The sequence below is a fragment of the Lemur catta genome, chromosome 1 (assembly GCF_020740605.2).
Source record: "Lemur catta isolate mLemCat1 chromosome 1, mLemCat1.pri, whole genome shotgun sequence".
In the NCBI taxonomy this organism is placed as follows: Eukaryota; Metazoa; Chordata; class Mammalia; order Primates; family Lemuridae; genus Lemur; species Lemur catta.
In genome coordinates this window covers 136,059,474-136,086,709 of record NC_059128.1, presented here as the reverse complement: position 1 = coordinate 136,086,709, position 27,236 = coordinate 136,059,474, and the positions used below count along the sequence as shown (strand labels likewise).

The 27,236-nt window shown below is 37.3% G+C and overlaps 1 protein-coding gene across 1 annotated transcript in view; it reads right to left on the bottom strand.

Annotated features, from left to right (window-relative positions):
• The window catches only part of MYO3A (myosin IIIA), a 199,255-nt gene that overhangs the window by 151,977 nt on the left and 20,042 nt on the right, over positions 1–27,236 (bottom strand). The window contains exons 5-6 of the mRNA XM_045535110.1: positions 12,207–12,311; positions 11,545–11,644 (exon numbers count right to left, since the gene is read on the bottom strand). Coding sequence (XP_045391066.1) covers positions 11,545–11,644; positions 12,207–12,311 — 205 coding nt within the window. The remainder of the gene's footprint in view (positions 1–11,544; positions 11,645–12,206; positions 12,312–27,236) is intronic.

Below are 27,236 nucleotides of genomic sequence, written 5' to 3'. Positions count from 1 at the left end.
ATTGGCATTTTCCAGCAAGTAGTCATGTTCTAGAGTCGGAATTTATAGACATGGATGGCTGGAAAAGAACTTCCCTCCTCACTTCATAGGAAATATACAAACACTGATGCAGATAAAAGAATTTTTAGGGGTGCAGCATCTGACCCCAGGTGAACCATCTGACTTTTCCTCTTGGAAGTGTGGCTCTTGAGAGGAGACATCAGGAAAGGGAGGTGACTAGAGCTGAGCCAATCAATGGCTGGGCTGTCAGGGTTAATCCAAGTGACTTCACTCCTGAGGTCTACGGCTGAGATAGCTCTGTTCATATGAAGCCAAATCGCCCAGCTTCTCCTTTAATTTTGTGATCCAGCCAGTGCTGTTTTCAGCATCCTTGCTTAAACCGAGGAACCCTCACTGATGCAAAACCCCCCTAATTTTACATCTAAAATAGCAAATGAACAAGGGCAGTCATCAATAATGAGCATAAAAAGCCTAAGAGTCATTAGAGTCTATATTAATATGAGATTATATTACATTTATGTATTTAAATTAACATAAAATTAAGAATTTTCTAAGCCAAATATTTGGCCTCCAAGATTTTTAATCAAACATCCCAAACAAAAAGAAAGTTTTGAACAAGCACAGATATAGATAGTGCCAGGCTTTTCTATATATTTACTAGTATAATAATATATGCATTATGAAACATAAAAATGAAAATAATTTGAAAGGGTAAGATTAAAATAATAACTGTAATAGAGGTACTGACTATTCCTTCCTCAACTTCAGTGATGTTTTGCCCACACCCGGGTACTGATGAACCCTTCAAAGAACACTGGTCTAAGCAGTGCAGGGCTCATGAATTACAACACTGTTGGAGTCTCATTTATGTTTTGGTGTCTGTTGGGATATGCAGAAAGAATACTTCACACATGGTTCCTATAAGAGTAAACTATATGGTAATAAGAAAAGTTCAGCCCAGAAGGTGAAGAAGAATAAAGTCTCAAATTAAGTGAAAAGCTCAATTAGGTACAGTAAGAAATCGTCGAGTATGAGAATATTGGGTAATTATAACATGAAAAACAGGATGCAGACTCAACTATGAATGAGTGAGGCATTTACTAAATTTCATGATTTTCTGAGGACTCTGTGTGTAAACCTCAACATCGTTTTACCAACACACTCAAATGGAAATGGCTTCAGAGCTAGAAGACAACTTAATGGTCATAAATTCTAACTCACTTATTTTCAGGTTAGTAATCTTAAACTGGAGAGAAAAGTCACTCTCCTGAGGACAAATGGCATTTTTACTTAGTATAAATTCCCACAAGAAAAATAGCTAAGAAGATAGAAAAATGCAAAAATCTATTAAAAATGATTGACACAAATTACTTTAAAAAGCAATAGGGACTCCCAGAATGAGTCCACGAGCCACAGGATGTAAAGAAGATTAAGAAAATCATCTGGTCCGGAGAGTAATGAATGGAATAAATCACCAAAGTAAACAGTTACATAATCACCTTGAGAGAGAGAGAGAGAGAGAGAGAGAGAGAGAGAAGATACTGGTGGGTGGAAAATTTCAGGCAAAAGTTGGGATACTGAGAGGATATGGAAAGGAACAGGAGGCCAAAAAGGATTAGGAATGAACAGAAAACAGGCTGAAAGAGACGGCAATAATCCATTCAAAGTCAAAACCATAGGAACATTCTAGAGGTTTATATTGATGATTCTTCAGCCTTTTGCTTTGCCAGAGAATCTTCGGGCTATTTTAGGCTCATCCAAAAACGCTTCCTGGGCTGTCTGGTGGCTGTATAGCAACCCCATTCCCTACTAAAGTCTTGTTTCTAGGGAGGGAAACATACAGGCATTATCCTTGCAGTCAAGAGGTCTCTTAGGGTCTTAGGGAAACAACATAAACATCCAATATGTGGTTTCTAATGTGGTTCAAATAGACTAGACAACTTCAGAGAACTTGATTTGCTATAACCACACAGCAAAACCCTCGACATCACAATAGAGCACAGGGAGAAGGGCTGCTGGTGGTGGCAGTGGCAGTGATTGTTGTTAAAAACAAAATACTACAGAAATGAGAACTGAAACTATAAAAATATAGAATATTGTCAACAGAAAATAAGGAGGATCAAACACCTTCTGATGTTCCTGTAATGAACATACCAAATGATATTCAAGGTTCTCTCCAGCTTTAACATTCAACAAGTCTGTAAGATGACTCAAGGTAGCTGGCTTACTCCAACCACCTCTCCTATCAATACTCACGTGATTTCCCTTGAAAATCCATCCTCTCTCCAATAATCCTGGCTCTAGATAATTCCCTTTCTTGAAGACTTAGTTCATATCTCATATCTTAGCTCTATTCTTATAATGGAGAAGCTATGGTTCTTTTTCTAAAGACATCACGGTCACACTGCTCACTGAACTCTCCTTGACTTTAGACATATGAAGAATGCACCTAGAGCTGCCTGTACCATTCAGTTCTGCACTGTGTACATCTGTGTATACATACAGTGCTGGACCTCAGCTATAGAGAGTAGAATCTGTGTCATACTTGCTATTCATGGTACACTGTCATCACTGATATCTTGTCTTATTTTTCATTCTCCTTTTGCTCCATTCACCTCTCCCATTGTTCTCTCTCCTGCCCCACCATAAAAATTTTCTCTTTACTTGTAACTCTTCAGAGATTAAAATTTTAGAGCTGCAGACTAAGACCACTTAGTTCTACTCCAAATTTATTTTACAGTGAGAAAAACTGAGGAGCAAAGAAGTGATTCTTAAAAATATAAGGAAAGTCCTCTCTGGTTCAACCAAAGTTATTGCACCATGGAAAAGCACTCTTGGTAGCTCTCATTCAAATTTCTACAGCCGCGTTGCAGTAATTTGTTTGTGTGTTATGAAAATCCCTAGATATAAAGTTTTCTTTTATCTGTTATTAAATAAAAAACAACTTTTCAAAATGTCTGAAATCCAATTTAACTTCATATACATTATAGAATTTTTTGGTATAATCAAATTAGATAATTCAATTTCAAAAATTAAAAACTAAAATTTTAAACATGTTGTCTCAGAGTCCAGGGCAATGCACCTCAATAAGAAAAAATATTCTCCAGAATATTTAGAAAATATCTTTGTCTTTCCTCTCCCATAACCCTATCTTAAAAAATAATGTTTCTTCATCCAGTCACTTGCAGAATGGGAGGGCCCAGGCAGCCTTGCCTGAACTCTCCCATTTTTTGAGCTAGTTTGGGTTTCCGTATCTTAAAACTGAAAGACCCTTGACTAAAACATACAACAGCATCTGTAATGTTAAACAGCTTAATTCAACTTTGAAAAATGTTCAATTTCGAACAGTTGAGGCCACAGGATAAGCCAGATTCATAAAGCTCTAAAAGAGAGTCCATGTATTCATGGTTCAGCTTTATGTAATGAAAGAATTATAAATGCCTTTCCTTTCAAAGAAGGTAAAAGTCGCCTCCCCATAATACAAAAATATATGCTAGCTGAGTAAAATATTATTTTTTTTGTATAGGTATGAAAATTCTAAAGCTCTGCCAACTTTTAAAAATGGTTTTCCCTCTGTTTTTTTTCTTTTCAATATACTGTTTCATTCTATAAAGCACTAGCTCTCAAATTTTCAAGGTTCATTACAGTCAACTGATGTGTGTGTGTGTGTGTGTGTGTGTGTGTGTGTGTGTGTGTATATACACACACATATATATTTTAATTTCCATGCCAAGCAGTTAGAACTCTGCTTCATCATTTTATATTATTTTTATTTTGACATAATTTCAAGCTTAAAGAAAAGTACAAAGCAGGCTGGGCACAGTGGCTCACATCTGTAATCTTAGCACCCTGGGAGGCTGAGGTGGGAGGATTGCTTGAGCTCAGGAGTTTGAGACCAGCCTGAGCAAGAGTGAGACCCCATCTCTACTAAAAATAGAAAGAAATTAGCCAAACAACTAAAAATAGAAAAAAATTAGCTGGGCATGGTGGTGCATGCCTGTAGTCCCAGCTACCCGGGAGGCTGAAGCAGGAGGATCGCTTGAGCCCAGGAGTTTGAGGTTGCTGTGAGCTAGCCTGATGCCACGGCACTCTAACCCAGGCAACAGAGTGAGACTCTGTCTCAAAAAAAAAAAAAAAGAAAGAAAGAAAGAAAGAAAGAAAGAAAGAAAGAAAGAAAGAAAGAAAGAAAGAAAGAAAGAAAGAAAGAGAGAGAGAGAGAGAAAGAAAGAAAAGAAAAGTACAAAGTACTTTTTTTTCCCCTGAACCACATGAGAGTAAGTGGTCTACATGATGCCACTTCGCCCCTGAATACGTCAGTGTTTAATGAATTGCTACAAACAAGGACATTCTCTCTATACAGCCATCAAAATCAGGAAGTTCATAACTGATACATTTTTATCATCTAATCCACAGAGTCCATTCAAATTTTATCAATTGTCCCAAATATGTCCTTTACAATAAAAGGATCCAATCCAGGATTATGTGTTACTTTTAGTTGTCAGGTCTTATTAATCTCCCTGAATCTGAAACAGCTCCTCAATCTTTCCTTAAATTTCATGATGTTGACATTTTTTAAGATTTTAGTTCAGTTGTTTTATGGAATGTTTCTGAATGTGCATTTGTTCGATATTCCCTTGTTGATTTTATTTTTGGCAGGAGAATCACGGAAGTGATGCTGAGGTCTTCTAGTTGCATCGTACCAGGTGCTGTGTGATTTTCATTCATCTAGTTAGAGTCATTTTGGTCACTTACAATGGTTGTGTCCGCCAGGCTTCACTCATGAAGTTTCTCTTTTTCTTTTGTCATTAATTAGAATTTTGTGGATAAGTTTGTGAGACTACAAAACTATCCTATTTCTAATCAAAACTAGATACTAAAACTAGTGGGTTAAACACTCATTGAAGTCTGTGGATTAATGATTTTTTAAATTTCCTTATTCCTTCTATCTTTATTAGTTGGCATTCTTCGGTAAGGAAAAGCTTTTGCCTGTTTCCACTCATTTAGTAATGTGTGTACGTATGCCAGTATGTATTAATGGATTTTAATTTTATTCAATGGATCACCATCATTACTATTAATATTGTTATTGTGGTGTTCAAACTGTCCCACATCTGGTCAGTGGGAATTGCTTCAAGTTGGCTTCTGTGTCCCTTTAACATGTCTCCAGTCATTCTTGGAGTATTTCCTTATTTTTTGGACACACTAAGTTCCAGGCTCATCTTGTATACCCCTAAAATCAGCCTTTCTCCAAGAATTCTTGCTTCCGTTTAGTTGAGAATTGTATTTAGAAACCAAAAGCTAAGTGCTCTCCTTAGCCCATCAACATGCCCAAGCCCTCTTAGTGGAAATAGCTGCCAGGTAATATGTACATACACACACACACACCTACTACATACACATGACATATTTATATTTATATCTGTTTATATACAGTAAAGCCATGAGTTCATATTGATACTTCCAATTCCAATCCAACACCATTTCCCCTTTGTCATATTTGTAATTTTTTTCTCTAACAGCAAGAAACCTGGCTGCCATTGTCCTGAGTATATTTACCGATGGTATCGAGCCATCTTTAGGTAATCAATCTCATCTCCACCCTGACCCCTGTGCAGATGCCCTCCTCATCTTGCTATGGCTCTGACTACCCACCTGCAGTCACCCCCATCACCCTACATGGAAGCCCTCCTCATCCCAGTTGGTTACCTGACACCCCATGCCAGCCTGGGTGCCTGCCTCACCCCTCTCAGGCTGTCCCTACGCCCCTGCTTGCTTGTCCCAATTAATGGCTTTTGCTTTGAATTACTCATGAAGAAAGGAAGCATTGGAGGGTAACTTACAGTTTTTAGGTTCAGGTATACTGCCTCACTCAGTGCTAAAAATGGGTTATTAATAAATAAATCACAACTTCTCTTTGACCTACATTATGCATTGGGGATTTGGTCTAAAATCGGGCATGTGGGTAATAAGAGATTTAAAGCCATAAAATATTCTGTCATAAGAATGATGTCTAAATAAATCACGAAAGGTACATTCTGTACTTTTGTATTGAAATGTTAACTGTCCTATTAGAAATGAAGTTCCCCAGAGAGAAATCCACAGAAATGAGAACTGAGGACTGCCCTTTAAATTTAGTCTCCCTTTCACCTTCTATTCTACATACCGACTGCTTTTTCAGTTGACTTGCCTAAAGGGGTTTATCTCCTGGGAGGTCATATTACTTATTGATTGATCATATACCACTGACTGCTAATGCATCTCATTAATAATGTTTACAAGCTCACTTGTCTTTTTGCTCTTGGAGGTGGCTGATGGTTTTTTGTAAAAAAGCGTATTCTACTTAAAAAAAGAAACCAAAAGGTTTCTTAAAGGATGTAATCATAACTAGTATTGGCAAATTGCATCTTACTTTTAGTGTAATTAAGTAGGTTGATATTTAAAGTAATACTGAATTTACTCTAGAAAAGGGCTATTGATTTTATTTTTTTTTTTTTGCAAACATAAAGAGACACCAATGTTGGGAATTCAGATTTTCATTATTTAGCAACTATTTATTTATTAAGCACCTACTATGTGTGCAGCACTGAGCTTCAGGCAAGGTAGGAATATTATCTCATGATAATGGTAATAGCTCAGATTTTCTGAATTATAAAGCATCAATAATTATACTAAGAAGTTTACCTCTAGCATCCAATTTACTCTTCACAGCAACTAACATTATGAAGTAGGGGACATTTTTCACACTGGCAGGATGAGCAGACTGATGTCCATGGAGACTTTAAGTGACTTTCTCATGGTCACAAAATGATATGGAAAATCCTCCCTCATTCATTCATTGGACAGTATTTGTCACGTACTTTCAAAGTGCCACTACCACACTTGGTTCTAGGCACCAGATTATAGGCCAGGCAGAGACCCTGTCACCACGAAACTTACAGTTTAGCATAGAAGGCAGGCAAATAAAACAAATGATTACAACAAAGTCTGATGACTGGCTGGCTTAATGAACTATAGGGTGTTGGGAGGCCCCCAGTCGGGCAAGCAGAAATTAGCTGGGTGCAGGGATGAGGGGAGGTTTCCATGCAGGGAAAGCATCATGTTTGTAAAACGGTCACAGAATTCGATATCTACTCTTAGATACACATAAAAATTGCAATATCTTCATTTTGCCTATAATTGCTATGGCCTCTCCCCAAGGCCCTACCCACTATCTGGGAGGGAAGTGAGCTCAGACAGATCCAGTAAATCTCTAAGTCCTTTTAGACAGAGTTCAGTCTCTCCTGGATGAGTGTTTGCTCCGTCTCTCAGATGGCGTCTCTCCTCCTTCTTCTTCTAAGACCTTGTGGCAGGGAGAGGAGGGGGCCTGGGGCAATACCCCACTGTCTGCCTAGCTGCTAGGTGCCCTACTGGTCGCCCATGCCAGCATCTGCTTCCAGTGAGCCTGTGATCTGCTCCCTCGCAGACAGGGCTTCCTGCAGGTGCTCCCGGCAGATTAAAGCTCAGGTTGGCTCCAGCTGGTGCTGAGAACACTGCGTCTGGCTGTGACTCCCCTTCAGGCCTGGCCCCAGTGATCTGCTCTGTGCCTCACTACACCCCTCATTCCCTGACAAACCCCTTCTAGAAACTCTCCAGCCAGAGGCTCAGTTCCTTTTGGTTTCTGGAAACTAAGGATAGGGTTTGGGCAGCTAACCTTGAGTCTTTCCTCTACCTGATGGCTCTGCACCTCCTGGGTAGCAGTGATGCAGCGCAGCCCGGCTGGATGCAGCAGACCCTGAGGGCCTCCTCCAGAACACCCAGTGAGGCCGGTGGGAAGTGCAGGCTAACAGCCCCTCCTGCCCTCACGACCATCTTCGCTTTCTAAAAGCTCATCTCACTCTCCGGCCTCACTCTTTCCACAATTTCCCTAGAATCGGAAAGGGTTTCCCTCTTGCCATCCTCTCTTACATGAAAACCCTATTGTGTGCCCTGGAAACTCTCTCTCCATATGTAAAAGAAGAGATAAAGCAATTTAGACAGATTTTTTTCTCAGGAGGTAGCCTGGGCCTTGCTACAAATTCCTATTTATTAATGTTAAAAGCTGAATATTACCTCAGTCATTTTCTTGCATTCCTTCTAGAATGGCGGCCCCCAGCCATTTTGGCACCAGGGACAGGTTTCACAGAAGACAAGTTTTCCACGGACCAGGGGTAGGGGATGGTTTGGGGGTGATTCAAGCACAGTATATTTACTGTGCAGTCCAACCTCTCTGCTAATGGTAATCTGTATTTGCAGCTGCTCCCCAGCACTAGCATCACCACCTCAGCTCCACCTCAGATCATCAGGTATTAGATTCTCATAAGGAGCCACAACCTAGATCCCTCGAATGCGCAGTTTACCATAGGGTTCGTGCTCCTATGAGAATCTAATGTCACTGCTGATCTGACAGGAGGGGGAGCTCAGGCCGTGATGGTCATGTGAGCTATGGGGAGCGGCTGTAAATACAGATGAAGCTTCACTCCCTTGCCTGCCACTCACCTCCTCTGTGTGGCCCGGTTCCTAACAGGCCATGGACTGGTACTAGTCTGCAGCCTGTGGGTTGGGGACTAGAATAAATCTTAATCTTCCCCAGACAGAGAGATGCTTCAGGCACACTGGGGTGAAGATCATGTTCTTGGATAGGAAAAAGAGAAAAGCATGCTAATAAATTTGAAAGTACTTTTCCAGTTACAAGTGTAAGAACCCTGACTGAGGAAAAGTGCGGCATGCTTGAGGGACTAAGGGACACTTACCTGGCTAACAAGTTACAGGATGAGAGGGTACCTGGTGAGTGCCGAGGGATGTAAAGAAGGTGTCAGTCGTTAACCCAGCACAGAGCATCACCCGGAAAAGTGCTCCCCAAGCACGAGAGGAAGCATTGAATGGAAGGCTGAACCAGGGAGTAGCAGTGACGTGTTTTGTGAAAGGGTCCCTCTGGCTGCAGTGTGGAGAATGGACTGGACATAAGGGAAGGAGATCAGATGCAGGGAGTTCGGTAAAGTGTAACTACGGCAGCACAGACAAGAGATGAGGGCTGGGAGCGAGGCAGGAGCAGTACAGATGGAGTCTGGGGACATCGAACTGAGAGACACACGAGTGCTGTGACTAGCTGTATTTGTGGGAGGCAAGGACAGGGGAAAACTTGAGCATGAGCCTAAGATCTCTGTCTTGAGCAGTGAGTAGAGGCAGATGACTTTTTCTGGACAAGAAACCCTTGATGTGTAGCAGATTTCTGGGGATGGACGAGGGGGCAGAGTTCCATTTTGGAAACCATCTAGGATTGTCCACATGCAGTAATGAATTTATAGTATATTTTATGAGGTGACAAATTCAAATAAAATTTATTCTACAACCCTTTACTGCCAGCTATAACTTTCTCTGAAAATTTGATTTACCATAAGATGAAGACATTGATTTTCAGTTTGATTCTGCAGTTTGTGGTTTACCACATCTTGTTCCTTCTGCCTTCAAGAAGTTTTCCCACATGCATGAACCTACCATCATCAGGTTTAAATTCATGCAAAAACAAACTAATCATTTTAAGTGAATTGAATCCATGTACTCTTATCATGCAGAAAGCATTATCTTATATGCAAATAATAGCATTTTGCTATCAGACACTAGGAATGCATTTAATATGCAACTGGCTATCTTTTGTAATTATTGCTAAAAGGAAAGTCTTTAATCAAGTAATCTAAAACCAAAGCTCTGCTTTTGTTAGCTATCCTACTTATGACAATTTTTTAAAGATATCCTATGAAAAGTCACCTTATTTCTTATCTAAGTGTATGCTTTTAATCTGGTTTATTTTGAAGGATATCCCAGCAATTTACACTTCTCAGAACTTCTGATTTACCAGACTTTTCTCTGATGGTTGGAAAAAGTGTTTACTTACACTTGTTTTACCAATTTTCAATCTAGGCTATCTTTATCGTATCCATTTTTTACAGTAAGGGAATTATGAGACCTCAAGTGAAATATCAAGTTCTCCATTTGGGTCTGTCTTGGAGTAGAGCTAACATTATTTTCTGGGGAGAATAATGGCCCTGCCTATGCAGCAGTAAAGAGTGTGTTGTTGTTGATGTTGTTGTTTTTAATTTCAAGCAGAAGTTCTTAATTAGTACACTAACCCAGCCAGCCGCATTGTTCAAGCACATGGCTGTAAACTCAACTAGCAACATGGACTAGCTGCACCCCAGTGATGAGTCAAGTATTCACTGCCAAACTCGCTGCTGCTTGGTACTTTTTGAAAGCTCAATGAGAAAAACAATGCACACACATGCATGCTTGAAGGATACCTTATTCATCCCGTCCTCTCTAGATGCTCTGAAATTCATTTTCAGGCTAAGCCAAAACACTAGAGAGCTATATTCTTGGATATGAAAACAATTTCTAAAATTAATCAATTACCTTCCCTGAGCTTCAGTTTCCAAAATGCAAAGTGAAGGAAGGTTCATTCAGTCAACTAACAGTCAATGAAATTGCTGTCCCTAAAGCGTTAGGTCTACAAAATAGAATAAGACACAGTCCCACTTCTCAAAGACCTGTCTGTCCACCCTTATTTCTCAGTATCTTTATCTATCTATAAAGTAAATAATTATAATTCTACATAATAAATGCAAAAATGGAGATACACACAGGTTATAAAAGCACAAGGAGGGATACATCATCCAGCTAGAGTGCAAAAGAGAAAATGAGTGAGGGATGCTGAAATACCGTCACCCACTCTCAGGATTAGTGTGTTCGTAGGGATCAAACAAGAGAAGGTACAGGAGACTATTATCAGACTGGGAAATAGCTGCCCAGACGAAGGGCAGGCGTATCAGCTATGGTGTCTTTGGCTATAACACAGATACCCTAAATTGGCTTAGTAAATATAGAAATTTATTACGTCACATAACAAAAGGTCCAGAGATAAGGCAGGCTCCAAAGCTGATTCACCTAGTGGCTCAATTATGTCATCAAGGACTCCCATTTTCCCCCTCTATCAGCTCTGCCATTCTCAGAGTTGGTTTTCCACTCAAGACAGAGCACCTTAGTCACAGGTAATTGCAGCAATTTCAGGCACCACAGTAAGACACACAGGGTCCTGAGTAAGAAAGAGACCTTCTTTCCCTGTATCTCCTTAGGAGGGAGGAAAATATTCCCAGATGACCCTGAAGATTTCCCATCACATCTCAAAATCCTGGATTGGGCTATGCCCATATGTGAAGCAGTCACTAGAGGGGCCACGGGTTTACCACCCAGGCTTGGAGAAATCATTTGAGATGCTGTCTGTTTTGCGGGATCAACTACACGTATTACTACATTAGTGTTAGGTAAGCACAAACTGGCTGACTTGAAACAAGGCGCTCTTTCTTCTGGGGATCTCTCATGTGCCAAATTATCTCTACATTTCTTACCTTATGAGATCTTCCTGATTTTTCTTTACTTTCAATGACTAGAAAGAAAGGCTGTTGGAAAATGATCCGGTCATGTCCTACTAGTCCACTATGCAAGTCAAATTCAAGCATTTTAAGCAAAACTTACCAAAATCTACTAGTTTAACTCTACCTTCTGTGGTCAACAGAATGTTATTTCCTTTTACATCTCGGTGGATTGTTTTGTTCTTATGCAAATGCTGAAGTCCCTAGAAGGTAGGAAATATATAATGATTCTTAGCAAAAGCATCAAACAAAAAAAATTTTTCAGATGACGTATTTGTGCAAAATCAATAGGAAACACATATTAAAATTAATATTCAAAAACTCTTAAATGTTTCACATTGAGTTAGTCAAATCAAAGTATATCATGCAACTTTGGATTATATAAAAATTCGCGAAACCAGAGCATGCCCCTTAGCTTTTACCAAATATTTTATCAAAAACATGTTGATCTCAATAGAAGAAAATATCCCATATACTTATTTAAGATAACAGCAAATAAGAACCTAACTATTAGTTTTCTACTCTCATGACTATCACAGTCTCGAAATACAGTTAGGAAGTCAGAATTCAGGATCTTGTTGATACAAGGAGAGTAGATTTTTAAGGTAAAAAAGGAATTAGCTATGCTAAACATTCCAGATTTTGCATATATTCTTGCATCAATAAATACTAATGCAGTGATATTTTTCTAAAAATAGGATCCACGTTTATTATTTAACTAGAACTGCCTCCTAATTAATTCATCCACAATTTAAATTGCCTTACCATTAGTGCTTCATGTAAAATGTAGGCAATTAGAGGCTCACTCATTCTCTCGCCCCTCTTCAGAAATCCTTTCACAAGATCGGTCACTGATCCTCCATTGCACAGCTGAAAAAGAACATTTCAAGATGGATCTTAAAGTGACATTTTCAGTTCTTGCTATAGGTTTTCCTAAAATAGCTAAAAAAATTGTTCCAATTTTCTGTTTCAAATGATTACTCCCATCACTTTTTTTATTTCATAAATGAAACGAACATATAAACTTTTACCTGTATACAATTAAGCATTGGAATATGGTTTTCATATGAATTAATTTTAGATTAACTTGGAGAAGCATTAGGCTTGAATTTTAAATTCAAGGATAAGAATTATGATTCTACAAATTATTTGCAAATTTTAAGATCTAGGGCTTAAAAGCATTATTGATTTCTGATAGTTTAATTAATAGTGCAATAGATTCTACAATCTCAATGCACAGCTATATACTATTTTATATGTGCACTAATTTAAAAATATGCCTCCGTTTTTGCAAAATTTCAGAGTGTGTTGAAGTAAAGATTACAAGCAGTATTTTAGAAAATTATTTAAAATATCATATTTTCTATGCTCTTTAGCTTCCTCCTACTCCACCCCCCTAAAAGCAGGGAGAATCTAATTAGAAAAACAAGAGGAAGGGACATTTCCACATCTGGGTTCTCCAAAGTTAGGTAGCATTAAATGCCAAAGAAAACTTCCAAAGTTGCTGCTTGTTTGCAGAACAGGGAAACGCTGATATTAGCAGTGAATTCAAGAGGGAAGATAACTGGGTAAATGGCCTGGACCAAGAGAAGGTCCCAACAAAGCTTTGACTCCATAAATCCCTGATCTCCTGATCCTTTGACCTCTACCTTCAGCCTTGCTCCTCCTCCCAGGCCTCCTTCCTGTCTGTGGTCTCCCTGCCCCTCACCTTGACCTACTGGGTCTCTTTTCCTACCTGCATTTGGTACCCACCAGTGCCTGGGAACTGAAAGAGCCATCATTTCTCTGACTGTCTTCTAACTCAAGTTCAGGCAGAGAAAGGAGGTGAGAGCAAGTATATTCCTACAATCCTAGTTTGAAGTACTGAATAAACTTTCCCATGAACTTTTTCTGATATGGTAATTAGATTTTACCAGATGCCTGAACACTTCTGGCACATTATGGATTAGATAATAAAGGCTAAGATGCATCGAGCACTTACTTTGTGCCAGGCACATTTCTAATCAATTTACATGATTATCTCTAAACCTCACTGCTCACTAAAGTAGGCATTATCATTTTCATATTAACAATGAAGAAACCAGCTGGGTGCTGTGGCTCACACCTGTAATTCTAGCACTTTGGGAGGCCGAGGTAGGAGGATTGCTTGAGGCAAGAAGTTTGAGACCAGCCTGAGCAACACAGCAAGACCCCATCTCTTAAAAAAGTAAATTAGCCAGGTGTGGTGGTGCATGCTTATAGTCCCAGCTACTTGGGAGGCTGAAGCAGGAGGACTGCTTGAGTCCAGGAGTTTGAGGTGGCAGTGAGCTATGATGACACCAGCTGCACTCTAGCCTGGGCCAAACAGTGAGACACTGTCTCAAAAACATGTAAAAATGATGACGAAACAGAGGAACATTTATAGTTGGTGTCTTCATTCAAAGAAAACTTCTTTCAGCTTATACAGGAGTATGCGCGGCCTAGCATTCCAAGACTTGCATTTTTCTTCTGTGTCAGGAAATAAGACACCTTTTTAGCTGGACAAATAAAAAAGTGTTGGTGCCCTAGGAGCAGAATACAGGGTCAGGCTGCCTGCACTGCGGCCCAGTGTGACCCGCTCACAAAATTACTCAACTGACTGAAAAGAAATTGTGTCCTTTAAATTGCAAGCCACTTATTTTTTAAAAAGCCTAAGTTTTAGGACTAGTTTTAAAATTCCTAAAAATCACTGCAGAGAGACTAAATTTCTTTTCCCATTTCTCTAAAGTGTAGACTCTCTGGCTATACATTTGGCAGTTGACTATTATGTTAATACTCTTGTATTACTCCAGCTGTGTTTTGTAAGAGTATTAACATAATATTGTGAGGTGTTCTTTGTTTTGTTTTTTTTTTTAAGACACGGTTTCACTTTATCACCCAGGCTGGAGTGCAGTGGCATGATCATAGCTCCCTGCAGCATTGAACTCCTGGGCTCAAGTGATCCTTCTGCCTCAGCCTCCATAGTAGCTGGGACTACAGGCCTGAGCCACCACACCTGGCCTGAGGTGTTTTTTTTTTTAAAGCCATTCTAAATGGTTGGGGTATCTCGTTGTGATTTTAATATAGATTTTCCTAATGACTAATGATGTTGACCATCTTTTCATGTACTTATTCCCATCCACATACTTTCTCCAGTGAAACACCCAAATTTTTGTTCCATTTTTACTGGTTGTTCATTTTCTTATCATTGAATTTTGAAAGTATTCCGGATATGAGTCCCTTATCAGGTAAGTGTTGTGCTAATATTTTCTCCTCTATGGGTTGCCCTTTTAAATGTCTTTTGAAGAGCAGAAGTTTTAAACTTATCATTTTAAAAAAATTTAATGGAATGTGTTTTTGTGTCTTATCTAAAAAGTCTTTGCCTAATCCAAGGTCACAGCATTTTTCTCCTGTTAATGTAATTTCTTCAGGAAGTTTTATAGTTTTCAGTTTTACATAGAGGTAGATCTGTGATCTACGTTCACTTAATTTTTATATATGGTGTGATGTATGGTTTGTATATGGATGTCCAATTATTATAGCACACTTTTCTATTAGTCAAAAGTGTCTGAGAAATAGAAGCTGTAACTCTGAATTAAGTTTAAAATCTAGTTGCCAGCACTCAGACTGGGGGAACCTTAAATGCATCTTGCTAAGTGAAAGGAGGCAATCTGTAAAGGTTACATACTATGATACCAATGACATAAAATTGTGGAAAAGACAAAGCTGGAGATAATAAAAAGATCAGTAATTGCCAGGAATTCAGGGGGTGGGAGGGAGGGATGCATAGGCAAAGCACCAGTGAAACTAGTGTGTATGATACTGTAATGTTTGTTACAGGTCATTATACATTCGTCAAAATCTATAAAATGTTCAATACAAAGAGTGAACCCTAATGTAAACTATGGATTTTAATTAATAATAATGTATAACTATTGGCTCATCACCTGTAACAACTATACCACAATAGTGCAAGATGTTAATAACAGGGAAAGCAGGGAGGGGAAGTAGTGATGGAGTTTAGTGGGGTTCGCTGTACTTTCTGCTCAATTTTTCTGCAAACCTAAAACTGCTCAAAAAATAAAGTCTATTAATTTTTTTAAAAACCTAACCAACACCAAGAATATACAAAAAGGACTTGAAATAGTAATAAAGCATGCAAAATTACACCAACTTCAAAATAAATAAAATCTCCCTAGATTGTCTTTTCAGAAACTATTCAATGCAGGGTTGAGTTTTATATGCAACACATTTTTCATAAGTGAGATACTGACACAGAGAATATTCTTAATATGATATATATTTTTATTGTAATGAAGTGCCTTTGGTTAAGAAAATTGATTTTTAGAAGAATCATAATTTATTCCTTTAAAGTAAACAAATATTTATTGAATTGTTACTGCATGCAAAGCACTGAGTAGGTCTTAAAGTTGACCAAAGATGACTAGCACAGTTTCTGCTCTCAAGAGACTTAAAAGACAGCCAGGACAGCGGTTTTCAACCAGGGAAGATGTTGTCTCAGGGGACATGCCACATTGTTTGGAGATATTTTTTAAGTTCAGTGCTGGGAGCTGTTACTGGCATCTAGAGGCCAGAATGCTGCACATCCAACAATGCACAGGACATTCCCCACAACAAAGAATTATCCAGGCCAAAATGTCAACAGCGCACCAAAGTTGAAAAATCTCTAATTAGAGGGATAAAAAAACAATTACCTAGATTGCATGTTGGGTTTTGAATTACAGTTACATGGATAAAAGAATTATGTGCAAAGTACTACAGGATTTCACAAACAGATAACATTGAGTTAAAAGGAAAAAGGTTTTAAACAGAGGACAGAATCTGCTATCATATGTGATGATAATAGTTTCCTCCAGGTTGTCTTGCTATATTTACTTTGCTTATGATGTCTTCTGGAATAAAGAAATAAATTTTGGGGGAGGATGAATATTGAAATGTATCAAATTTTTTGCTGAGATCCATTTTTTTCTATATGTTTACTGATTTTTTTTCTTTTTTTGGTAATACTCAGAAAAAAGATTTTTCTCCAAACTAACACAATATTTTGTGACCATCACAAGATAGTAATTAAGTCATTTTCTTACTATGACTTTACTTCACCTCACTAGATTTTTAAAAACAAGTATGTATATTAAAACCAAAGCAGGACATTTTTTAATGGTTAAAAAAGAAAAAGTATCATTCACTCTAATAAGTGCAAACATTGTACTCTAATTATATAGAAACCATTGCGCTGACTTATAGTACAAGAGACATAACTTCACAAAAATGCAGTCTTCAGCAATGCTGAAATGTGAGCTGCTTTCACATTCAAAGAAAGATGGAAAGAAAGATCAATTAACGTTACACTAGAATGTGAGATGAAAGACAAGAATATCAATTCTCTAAGAACTCTATGAAAAGTCAGATGATAGAAAACAAAAAATAATGATTTCACCTCTATTTTACAGATCCAAGAAAACTATATGGAAAAAATTACAATCAAATATTTCCAGATAATGAAGTAGTACACAAGAGGCCATAATAATAGTGCGCACACATCAAAAATATGAACCACTAGCAGACCAAAGTTACAATTTGCAGAATGAAAAAAAAATATGAACCACTAGCAACAATAGTGTCTTATCAAAGGGATAAACACACAAACCTATCTGAACTATAACTATGGGCATCTAAAGCATAAACAATCTCTCCCCATCAAATTTACATTTTGTTGCTTGAATTTCACCTGATAAATTCCCTAAAAAAAGCTATCAGTTATCTGAAAAATGTAACTAAGTTAGTAATTTCTGTGATCTATAATTAGCTAATATTCTAATTTATATGAGCTAAGTTTTTCCTACAAATAATATAAGTACAATGTTAGGAGCTATATGATTTCATTCCTACTCCAAATAAACACAGTCACTTATTTTTTCAAGATAAAAGGCAGTTTACAAAAAAAACAAGCAAGCTCGAAATCATTATCTGAATTTACTATATGAAAGAAATAGAATAAGTTATGAAAGTCAGATATTTAAATTTTACTTACAGATATTTGAAAATATCTGAAGTCTTACTTCCTTTATGCCTTCTACTGTACTGGGTACAATATATGTTATAAAAAATAATTCACATTTAGAAACCACAGGTTTGGAAGCAAAAAACAAACAAACAAAAAAACTATATAAAATTGCAAAGAGATATCAACACTGAAATCAGAGACAGAACCTCCCCACTCCTATACCCCCTAAATATAGAGCCTTTCTGTGTGTTATTTTTGACAAGAGACCTCACTGTCTAGCTGGAAGTGGTAGTGAGAAGGGGAACAAAGAGAAAAGGGAAATGCCTTTCTCTTTTGTTCATCTCTTTTGTAAAGATGTACCTAAGGATTTTTAACTTCTAGCATTTATGGCTCCGTATGCTAGAGTGAGTGTAAATCTAGACTTTTGTCCTTCAAAATTGCAGAATCTCATCTTATATGACTTGAGCACAGGTTTTATTCATTCCTTCATTTATTCATTTTATTTGTTGTTATACTGTGAAAAAAAATATTCTCCCAATTATTTTAAGTATTATTAAGAGATTTGTGACAGAGAAAATCACAAATGACAAAATTTTTTAAATCAAATATTTTAATTTTTTTTCTTTTGAATGTGTATTAGTTTACCTGCTTGACGGTGGTTGTGTTTGCTGTTAGGGGAACCATTGCTTGAGGCTTTATGTGGACCTGACTGGGAGGAACTAAAGCTCTTAATAATCCCTTCCTCCTGGACTCCACCCACCCTCTCCTGCGCCTTTTGCGTGGAGGGAATTTATTTCTCTGAGTGTTGCCTAAGCAGGATGGGTGGTTTAATTTTCAGAATAGGAAAGCATTTTCTAAATGAAACTTCAAGAAGAGTCAGATTAAAATGAAAAAGAAATGAGAGGAGGGACGAATATAACAAATGTGGAAATTATTAAAAAATTGGTACTAAACATCAATACAACACAAATTATTCTGTAGCTGAAAAATCTTCCTAAAATAAAAATCGTCCTCCAAATACAATTGTACCATGACTCTCTACTTCCTTTTTTAGAATTAGTGAAATTTTAAGTATGGTCTTGGATGAAATTTATTTTTGCTCAACTAGCATAGAATGCCTTTCCTACATAAAGTAACAAAATAATATTAAAACTGAAATATGAGCTTGTTTTTATTGAATAAGAATTAAATACATAAAATGAAAGCAAATATTCTTGAATTAGGCAACAGATTACAAAAAATAAAAATGGCCTTATGTTTCCTGTTAAAAATAATTGCATCCAGGTGAACAAATCATGTCATATCTAGCCAATGCAATTTTTAAATTACCAAGATAGAGCAAAAAGGGAATTTATAATGGGGGACTAAAAACCCTTAAGTATATCTTTGCAACACAATGCTAAAATAGGCCCTTAATGTTCTCTAGTGAAAAAAAACTGAAGTATGATTTTTCTAAACCAGAGCTATACTAATTAAATAACAGAACAGCACAGAAAATGAATTTTCCAACCTGGCTATAGTCAAACATTTAAAAAAACAACCTAAATCAAGAGGGATTATGTTCTATAAACAAATCATTGGCACTAACTTCCAAAGACAGTCTTTATAAATTCTTTGAATGTATTCTGTCTTTATAATGTTAGGAGCGGATATGAGATTTTTACTCAAATTTCTGGAAAATGTTTGCTAATTCCTGCAGTTAGCATTTCTGACTTTTGCTTTTTTTTTTCAATTTTTTTTTTGTTTATTTCAAGAATGTTTTAAGGCCATTAGCTTAGTCTAACCATATTCTCCATGAGGCCACAATAGCAGAAACTCTTATTTTCTAATACTCACTCCAGTTTTTACTTTGTTCTATAAAAGTGCTATCAATACTCATGTTTGAATGTTTTTCATAGATACTAATCTTTAGCAAATACCTACCTACAAGTGAAACTTCTGGATAATGTGGTAGGTATATGTGTAAGGTTATAAGACATACTATACATTTCCAAAGTAATCACACCAATTTATACTGCATAAGCAACGTGTAGCAGTTCAAGTTGCTTCACAACCTCATCAAAACCTGGTGTTATTGGTCTTTTAAATTTTAACCATTTTAGTGGGTGGCTAATTGTATTTCATTGTGGTTTTAATTTAATTTTTTCTTTTTTATTTCCCCCAAAACTAAAGATGTTGAACATATTTATATACATATGTTTTTGAACAGTGTACAAAATTTTTACTCACTTATTTTTAAATCAGGTGGGTGCACTTTATTAAGTAAAATTCCTCGTAAGCTGAGAGTCTATCATATACGGGTGTTGAAGTTTGGCACATGTTTTTCATGATTTCTTTTCACTTTGATTCTGGTAATGCAATTATGGTGCAATGAATTTTTAATGTTTTAACAAACTTGCATTCCTGGAATAAATCCCATTCAGTCATGATGTATTAATATTTTTATGCATTGCTGGATTTAATTTGTTAACATTCTGTGAAGGATATTTGCATATATGTTCATATGGAATGTGAGACAAGTTTTCTTGTAATGTCTTTGTCTGGTTTTGTCAGTGTAATGCTGGCCTCATAAAATGACTCAACAAGACTGATTATGTCTTTCTTAAATATTTCACAGGACTCTTGTTTCCAGAATGATAGTGTGGATAACTCTAGTTCTCTAGTAAAAAACCATAACTGGCAACAATTAGAAAAATAAACACCATTTAAAGTTGTTTGGAAATTGTCATAAGGGCATATAGCAAATGAAAAGCATTCAAGATCATAACACAAAATCAGTAAGAACAGCAAGAGCCTATGACTCTTGAGCCACCCTCTCCTCCACATCCCCAACCAGCTCAGTGTGACAAAAGCTCTATGCTGGGTGCATGTTGCTAAGAAGATGGGGTTCCCTCTCCCCACAGTTCCCACTGAAGGCCTACAGTATTCTCCTGGGAGGGGCAGACCACAAGCATTTCTCACACACTCCCCAACTCTATGTCACAGAGGACAGATTCAAGGTGAGTGCAAGGAGAGCCCCCATTCATATAGTGGTGGTTCCAACTCAGGTATGGCAGACTGAGAATAATAGAGTCCCAATCATTCTCACCCAGCTTGCTCACAGGGCATAGGATCCATACCAGAAGAGGCAAGTTCAGCAGACCAGAGGCTACCTCCCTGGTCCACAGCTCTGCTCATGAAGGAGGGTGTGTGAGGAGGATGGTCTATGGCTAGCGTGGGCTCCGGTGCAGGCTTTGGAAATTGGAAGAAAAGGCGAGTGGCAGGGGGCAGGTGAGACATGCTCTTTATTATCAGTGGGGAGGATACAGTAGCAGTGAAAAGCATGGCTGAGAACATGGTGAGCACTTATACATTGCTCTGAACAATAGTGGCAACATGCCATGGGAAAGCATGACAACATGGGTTCACATGGGAGATAACACCTTGGTTACGTGATTATGCTGATTCCTGTCTCTCCAGAAGGCCAGCTAGCTGAAAGGAGCTGGGCCAGAAAAAGCACTGAGGCAGTCATCTTAGTTTGGCCTAAGAAACCTGTTGCCTATACAAATGCATTTTCTCTTACAGGTATCACTCCAAGAGAGATGTGAGCCCCTGTCTCTGCTGCTAGCTGTAGAACAGTGGCTCAGAGATCTTGCCCAGGGAGAGAGGCAGGTCCTAAGAATAGAGAACTCCAAAAAGCTCCCCAATGGTCCCAACTTATTTAGGAGAGAGTGTGGGGAAGTTTAAGTCTAAGAATACTCTTGGAAACAATGGCAATCTTGGTAATTACAAGGAGGCTGGAAACCCCATGAGCACAACAAGCTAACCATAAACCAGCTAGCTTAGCAAATAGAATCAAAGAAACAGCTAAGAACTCTTCTGGAATCAGAACAAACCTCAAGGACTAGCCACAAAATGTACTCCTGCGAGAAGGCCTGGATTTAATTGAAGCAGACTGTGAAGCAATCCACGCCCCAGGAGCCTGCTGAAATCAGTAGAGGAGTCAGCTGACAATTAGGGGAGCCTAATAGCTGGGTGCGATACCAACAGAGGCAGACAGCTTCATAGAAAGAGCAGGGAAGCAGACAGAGCCTTGTTAAAACCACCATCATTCCAGGGAGACTGTGTGTGTGCCCTAGGCTGTACCTCTGAGGAGCAACATCAGAGCCCCGTGCTGTGGAGGAAATAGTCTTCACCAACATAGTGCAGCCAAGTCCCAAAACAAGCAAACAAGTCTCCCACCCAGAGGAGTAAGTATCAAGAATTCCCACAAAATTTAAATATATTTTCTAAAATGTCTGGTTTCAATTAAAAAAAAAATATATATATATATATGCACACACATAAAAAAGATGTGGCACCCCAGGTGACTGAGGCAAAAATCTCAATCGATGGAGGTTTATTTAGCCAAAGTTGAGGACATGCTCAGGAAAAACACAAACCACAGACAAATCTGTTGCTGTTTTTCCAAAGGGGAACTTGGAAGTTTCAGTATTTGAGGGGAATAGGGGATAAGAAACGGGTGGGGGGTGAGGAGGAAGCAGGATGAGTGGAGAGTGAGGAAAAAAAAATGGTTACATTCTTGTGAGAGCCAAGAAAATCTACATTTTACATAAGATAAAGAGAATATCAGAAGAGAAAAAATGAGTGAAAGAAGCATCAATTACATAGATTTCCCCGTGTAGGTAGAAGAATCTTTGATCCAGCCTTGTCTCTGTTCTGCTGCCTGTAAAGATGAACTTGTAATTCGTTACTAATGTGGAATTGAACAGATTTAGTTTCAGGAGCTAGGCATAGCCTATGGACCTAATGTTACAATTTGCATGTCCTCCTTGAGAGGCCAGCAAGGAATTTCCTTAATGCATGATCTGTGGGGCTGGTCCTTCACAGGTGCCTGGGGACTTTACCTCCTTTTGCATAAGGAGTTGGGAGGGGTGGTCCTGAGATTTTTATTTTCTTTTACAGACATGCAAAGAAACAGGAAAATGTCACACCTACACATTAAAAAACAACAACAACAAAAGTAGGGCCTGTGCTTGAGTCCAGATATTGGACTTAGCAGAAATTATAAACATGTTCAAAAAACAAAAGGAAACCCTGCTTTAAAAATTAAAAAAAGATTTGATGGTGAAGACTCATGAAACCCAAGATATCAGTAAAAAGACAGAACTCACAGAAAAGCACCAAGTGAAAATTATGGAGTTGAAAAGTACATAATGAAATAAAAAAAATCACTACAGGAACTCAACAGTAGATTTAAACTGGCAGAAGAAAGAAGCAGCAAACTTGAAAAGAGATTAATGAAGATTATGAAATATGAAGAAAAGAGAGGAGAAGAAATAAAGATGAATGAATAGTCTCAGAGAAATGTAAGAATATCAGCAAACATGTAATGGCAGGACCAGAAAAAAGGAGAGATAATAAGCAGTAGAAAAAAAATCCTTGAAGAAATAATAGCTGAAACTTCCCAATTTGATGAAAAACATCAATTTATAGCCCTGTGAACTCAAGTAGGATAGACACAAAGAAATCCATAGTCAGTCACCAAACAGTAAAAATGTTGAGAGCCTAAGACAAAAGCAGGAGAAAAGTGAATTGTTACCCACAAGGGAACCTTACTAAGATTAACAGCTGACTTCTCATTGGAAACAATGTAGGCTAGAAGGCAGAGGGAAGACACGTTCAAGGTGCTAAAGAAAAAACTGTCCACTAGTTTCTCATATACAGAACAATTATCTTTCAACAATGAAGGGGAAATAAAGACATTCCTAGGCACACAAAATTGAGAAAACTCATTGCTAGCAAACCCACCTTATCAGAAATACTAAAGGAAAATTTTTTGAATGAAAGTAAGTGATCACAGATAATGATTTGAATCCACACAAGAAAATAAAGAGCACTAGTACAGGTAATTTATTTGATCATAAAAGAGTGAAGATATGCTGTTAAATGTATATTTCATCCTTTTTTTCTTAAATGATTTAATTTCATTTAGTTTTGCTCTGATCTTAATTATTTCTTTGTCTATCGTACTTGGGGGATTTTGGAAATTCTGCAGATTCATAGTGGTCATCAAAGTTAGAAGGTCACAGAAGTTTTTAACCCAGTAAGTTTTTATAACTATACTTCAGCTTGAACAGCTTCAATTTTCCTGTCTTCAAGTTCACTGAACTTTTCTCCCATATGTCAAATCTGCTATTAAACTCAATTATTGTGTATTTTTCATCATAGATATTGTATTTTTCAGTTCCAAAAGTTCCTTTCAGTTCTTTTTTATAGATTCCATTTCAATATTATGTTCATGTTTCCCTTCACATCCTTGAGAATATTTATAACCATTTTAAAGTACTAAACAGCTAATTCCAATCTCTCTCTTACTTCTGGGTCTGATTCTATTGACTAATTTTTCTTCTGATAATGGGTTGGGTGTTCCTGCACCTTCACATACCTAGTAATTTCATACTGGAGTTGGATATTCTTAGTGTTACATTACTGAATGTCTGGATTTTGCTGCCTTTCATTAATAAATGTTAAATTTTGTCCTGGTAGGCAGTTAATTTACTTGTGGATCAACTTGAACCTTTCAGATAGCTCTTATTCTAGGGCTAGTTTAGCCCTTCCTCTAATATGTAGCGTTTCTGAGGTCTCTATTAAATGCCTCAGGTGTTCAACAAAGTTTCCCCATTTTGGTTGGTTATAAGTCAAGCATCTCTGAATCCTGCACAAACTCTAATATTTGTGCAGATTACAGCCCTATAGTAATTCTTTCTCTGGTTATTGTTCTTTTACCAACTGCCTGAAGTCTCACTCTGTATGTACCCAGCCTGGTTTTGAAAGACCTTTATATCTTTTTTGAATTATGTAGATAACCCTTTATGTAGAATTCCAGAGCTTTTTTTTTTTGGTGGGGGGGGGGCGGTATAACTCCCTCTTCTCTGTAAATCCCAGCCACCTCAGCCTTTCCAATCTTTTCAGATCAGCAAGATTGCTTTGGTCTCCTTGGGAATGTCATCCTGGTGCCTGTGGTCTAGAATTGCCTCTGAGAGTAAAGATGAGGTCATTGCACTGTTCACTTCATTTGTTTCTTTTTCTCAATGGCACAGCCCTAAGCTTTCTCTTTTCCAATGTTTCAAAGGTGTTGGGTTTTTAAAAATACATTTTGTCCAGTTGTCTAGTTGTTTATGGTACAAAAAAAAGTCCATACCTGTACTGTCCTGGCCAAAAGCTGAAGCCACAGAGTATTTTTAAGCACACTGAAATTTGAGAACTTCTGACAACGTTTTCCAACCTTTCCTTTGAAAATAATCACCTTAGTGTTTATTAGAAAAAATAGTTTCCAAGACTCCATTTTTGGAGTTTTTGTTTCAGGAGGTTCAAGATGGTAGGATTCTTATCATTAGAGTGGTTTGCAGAATATTTCAAAGAATAAAAGTACTAAAACTTCCTTTTTTTGTATACAAGTAGCAGATTAAAATGCTACCTCCTCAGATAGGGCTTCTTTGACTACTATTTTCATAAAAGTCTTCTCTTTCATTTTCCATTAATGTGCCCATTCATATTCTTCATAGCACTAATAAAAATATATAATTAATTAATTTTTTCTTTAGTTTTCAAATATCTTTCCCCACCACTAGACTGTAAGCTCCATGATGACTGAATTTGCCTTGTTTTCTGTTGAATACCAAGAACCTACCAAAATGGCTGGTTCAAAGTAAGAGATTACTATTTATGGAATAAATAAATGACTGGACAAATAAACTTAAGTTCCATAAACTTATGCATGCATACACACACACATACACACAATGACAGAAGACCATCCACTCACATGGTATGGAAGGCAACTCTAAAAGGTGACATGTTTGACTTAATTTCAATAAGGCACATTCATTAAACCAAATTCTGGATTCCAATAAAATACCGATAAAATATTAATGAAAACCGGGACCATCAACTAATACATGTTTTCTAATGTATATTTTTGTAATGTATAAAATTTTCACAGTACTTTTCTAATGTGTAAACTAGAAGCAGTATTTTAAAGGTATTGTTGACGTATGATATAATTGACTCAGGTATGCAATTTGAAATATTTTGGTAATTGTATACAATTATCTAACCACTAAATCAAAATACAGAACAGTTCCCTCACCCTGAAATGCTTTAAAATTCTTGGGAAAACACCATCACACCTTGATAATGTTATCAACAAGAAATCTATAACAAAGAGAAAATAACTTATCAGAAGAAATATTTTAATGTGTACCATAAAAATCTATTAGTTTATCAAATAGCAAGACATCTCTTGTCACTTCCTATATATATTTTTTTAACCTCTGAAGTAATACTAAAACTTGCACTCTTATTCAGAGAAGCAGAAGCTTTTGCAAGTGCTGTAGTATGTTTAGGGAAGAAAGACTTAAATATATTATTTATATTTTTCTCAGGTTAGAAGAGTATAAAGAAGTATACTTAGATGGCTTTTTCATCTTGCTCTTTAAACAATAACAAAAAAATGAAACCATTCTAGGTAACTGGCTGTCTGCTCTGTTGTAGGTTCACCAAATAACAGCTTTTGCACACATGCATTTTAACTCATCCTTTTTCTATCATCCTATGTTTCCTTTCCTCAGGAAAGGCCTTATATTATTTACTAGATATAAGTACAAAAACAGAATAACCAATAATGCATGACACATGAAAGTAGTATTTATGTTTATGAAAACCACTTTAATGACCTAAAATGTGCATTTGAGAGGCTTTATGACTATTTACTGAATTTTCGTGCTTTCAAATATCACCTGTAATTGCCAATCTTTGATCTCCTGAAAGGGCTATGGTTTCAGGGAGAAAAATTGCTATCATTGGAACACAATGAGAAAAAAAAATGTCACTATTAATATGAACAAATCAGAACCAATTGAGATGAATAATAGAATACAGTCACTCTCACCACCATGGAAGGAGCAATTATGGCTAAGATTGGATTATGAGGGAAAGGGTCTTTTAACAGCAAGACGCCCTAACTCTGGATTTTGGCTGCATTGTGGCTGAAGGCACCCTAGGCAAATAGCTCCTGAGAGAGGAGTCTAGATTTCCTTACGTACTTAAAATGGGGTTGTTCATCCAACCAAGAAGGGGAAATTACAGTTGGATCTCAATTCTCCCCTTTGTGTTCATCAGTAGCAAATACACGAGATGGATTTAACCCAAATTTTACTCTGTGTTGTGGTTTGTGGAGGTGAGCAGATGCACAAACCTAATCCAAACCCCACCTTCCTAGGTCCCTCTCATCCTTCACATTGACCCTCGATAGTAAACACGGGGGGATAAAGGAAGTGCAAAGTTTAAAGAGGTACCTGCAGGTCAGTCAAAAGATGTGGTAGCAACAGGCACAAGGGAATACACATAAGTTGTTTCACAATGAGACACAAGTAAAAACAAACAAAAACCCTTGTTCTCCCTTTACACCTACATCATTAGGACAAACTAAAATACTAAGTGACAATAAAAATCCCCAAAGATGTTCTGTAAAAAAAACCGAAACAGTTTCCACAGCATGAAACTTCATTCAATTATGGAATTGGAATTTCAGAAGGCCAGACGCTGGGGCTCTTTTACTAAACCTGGGCAACATTTAGAGTCTAACAGTGAACATACAGAGAAAGATGGAAATTATTCCCAAATAAAGTCTTCAAAATTTATATAATAATAAAATGAACAAAAATATGGGAAAGAGAAAAATTGTATCAGAAAGGAGTGAAATAATTCAAAAATCACAACAAAAGAAAATA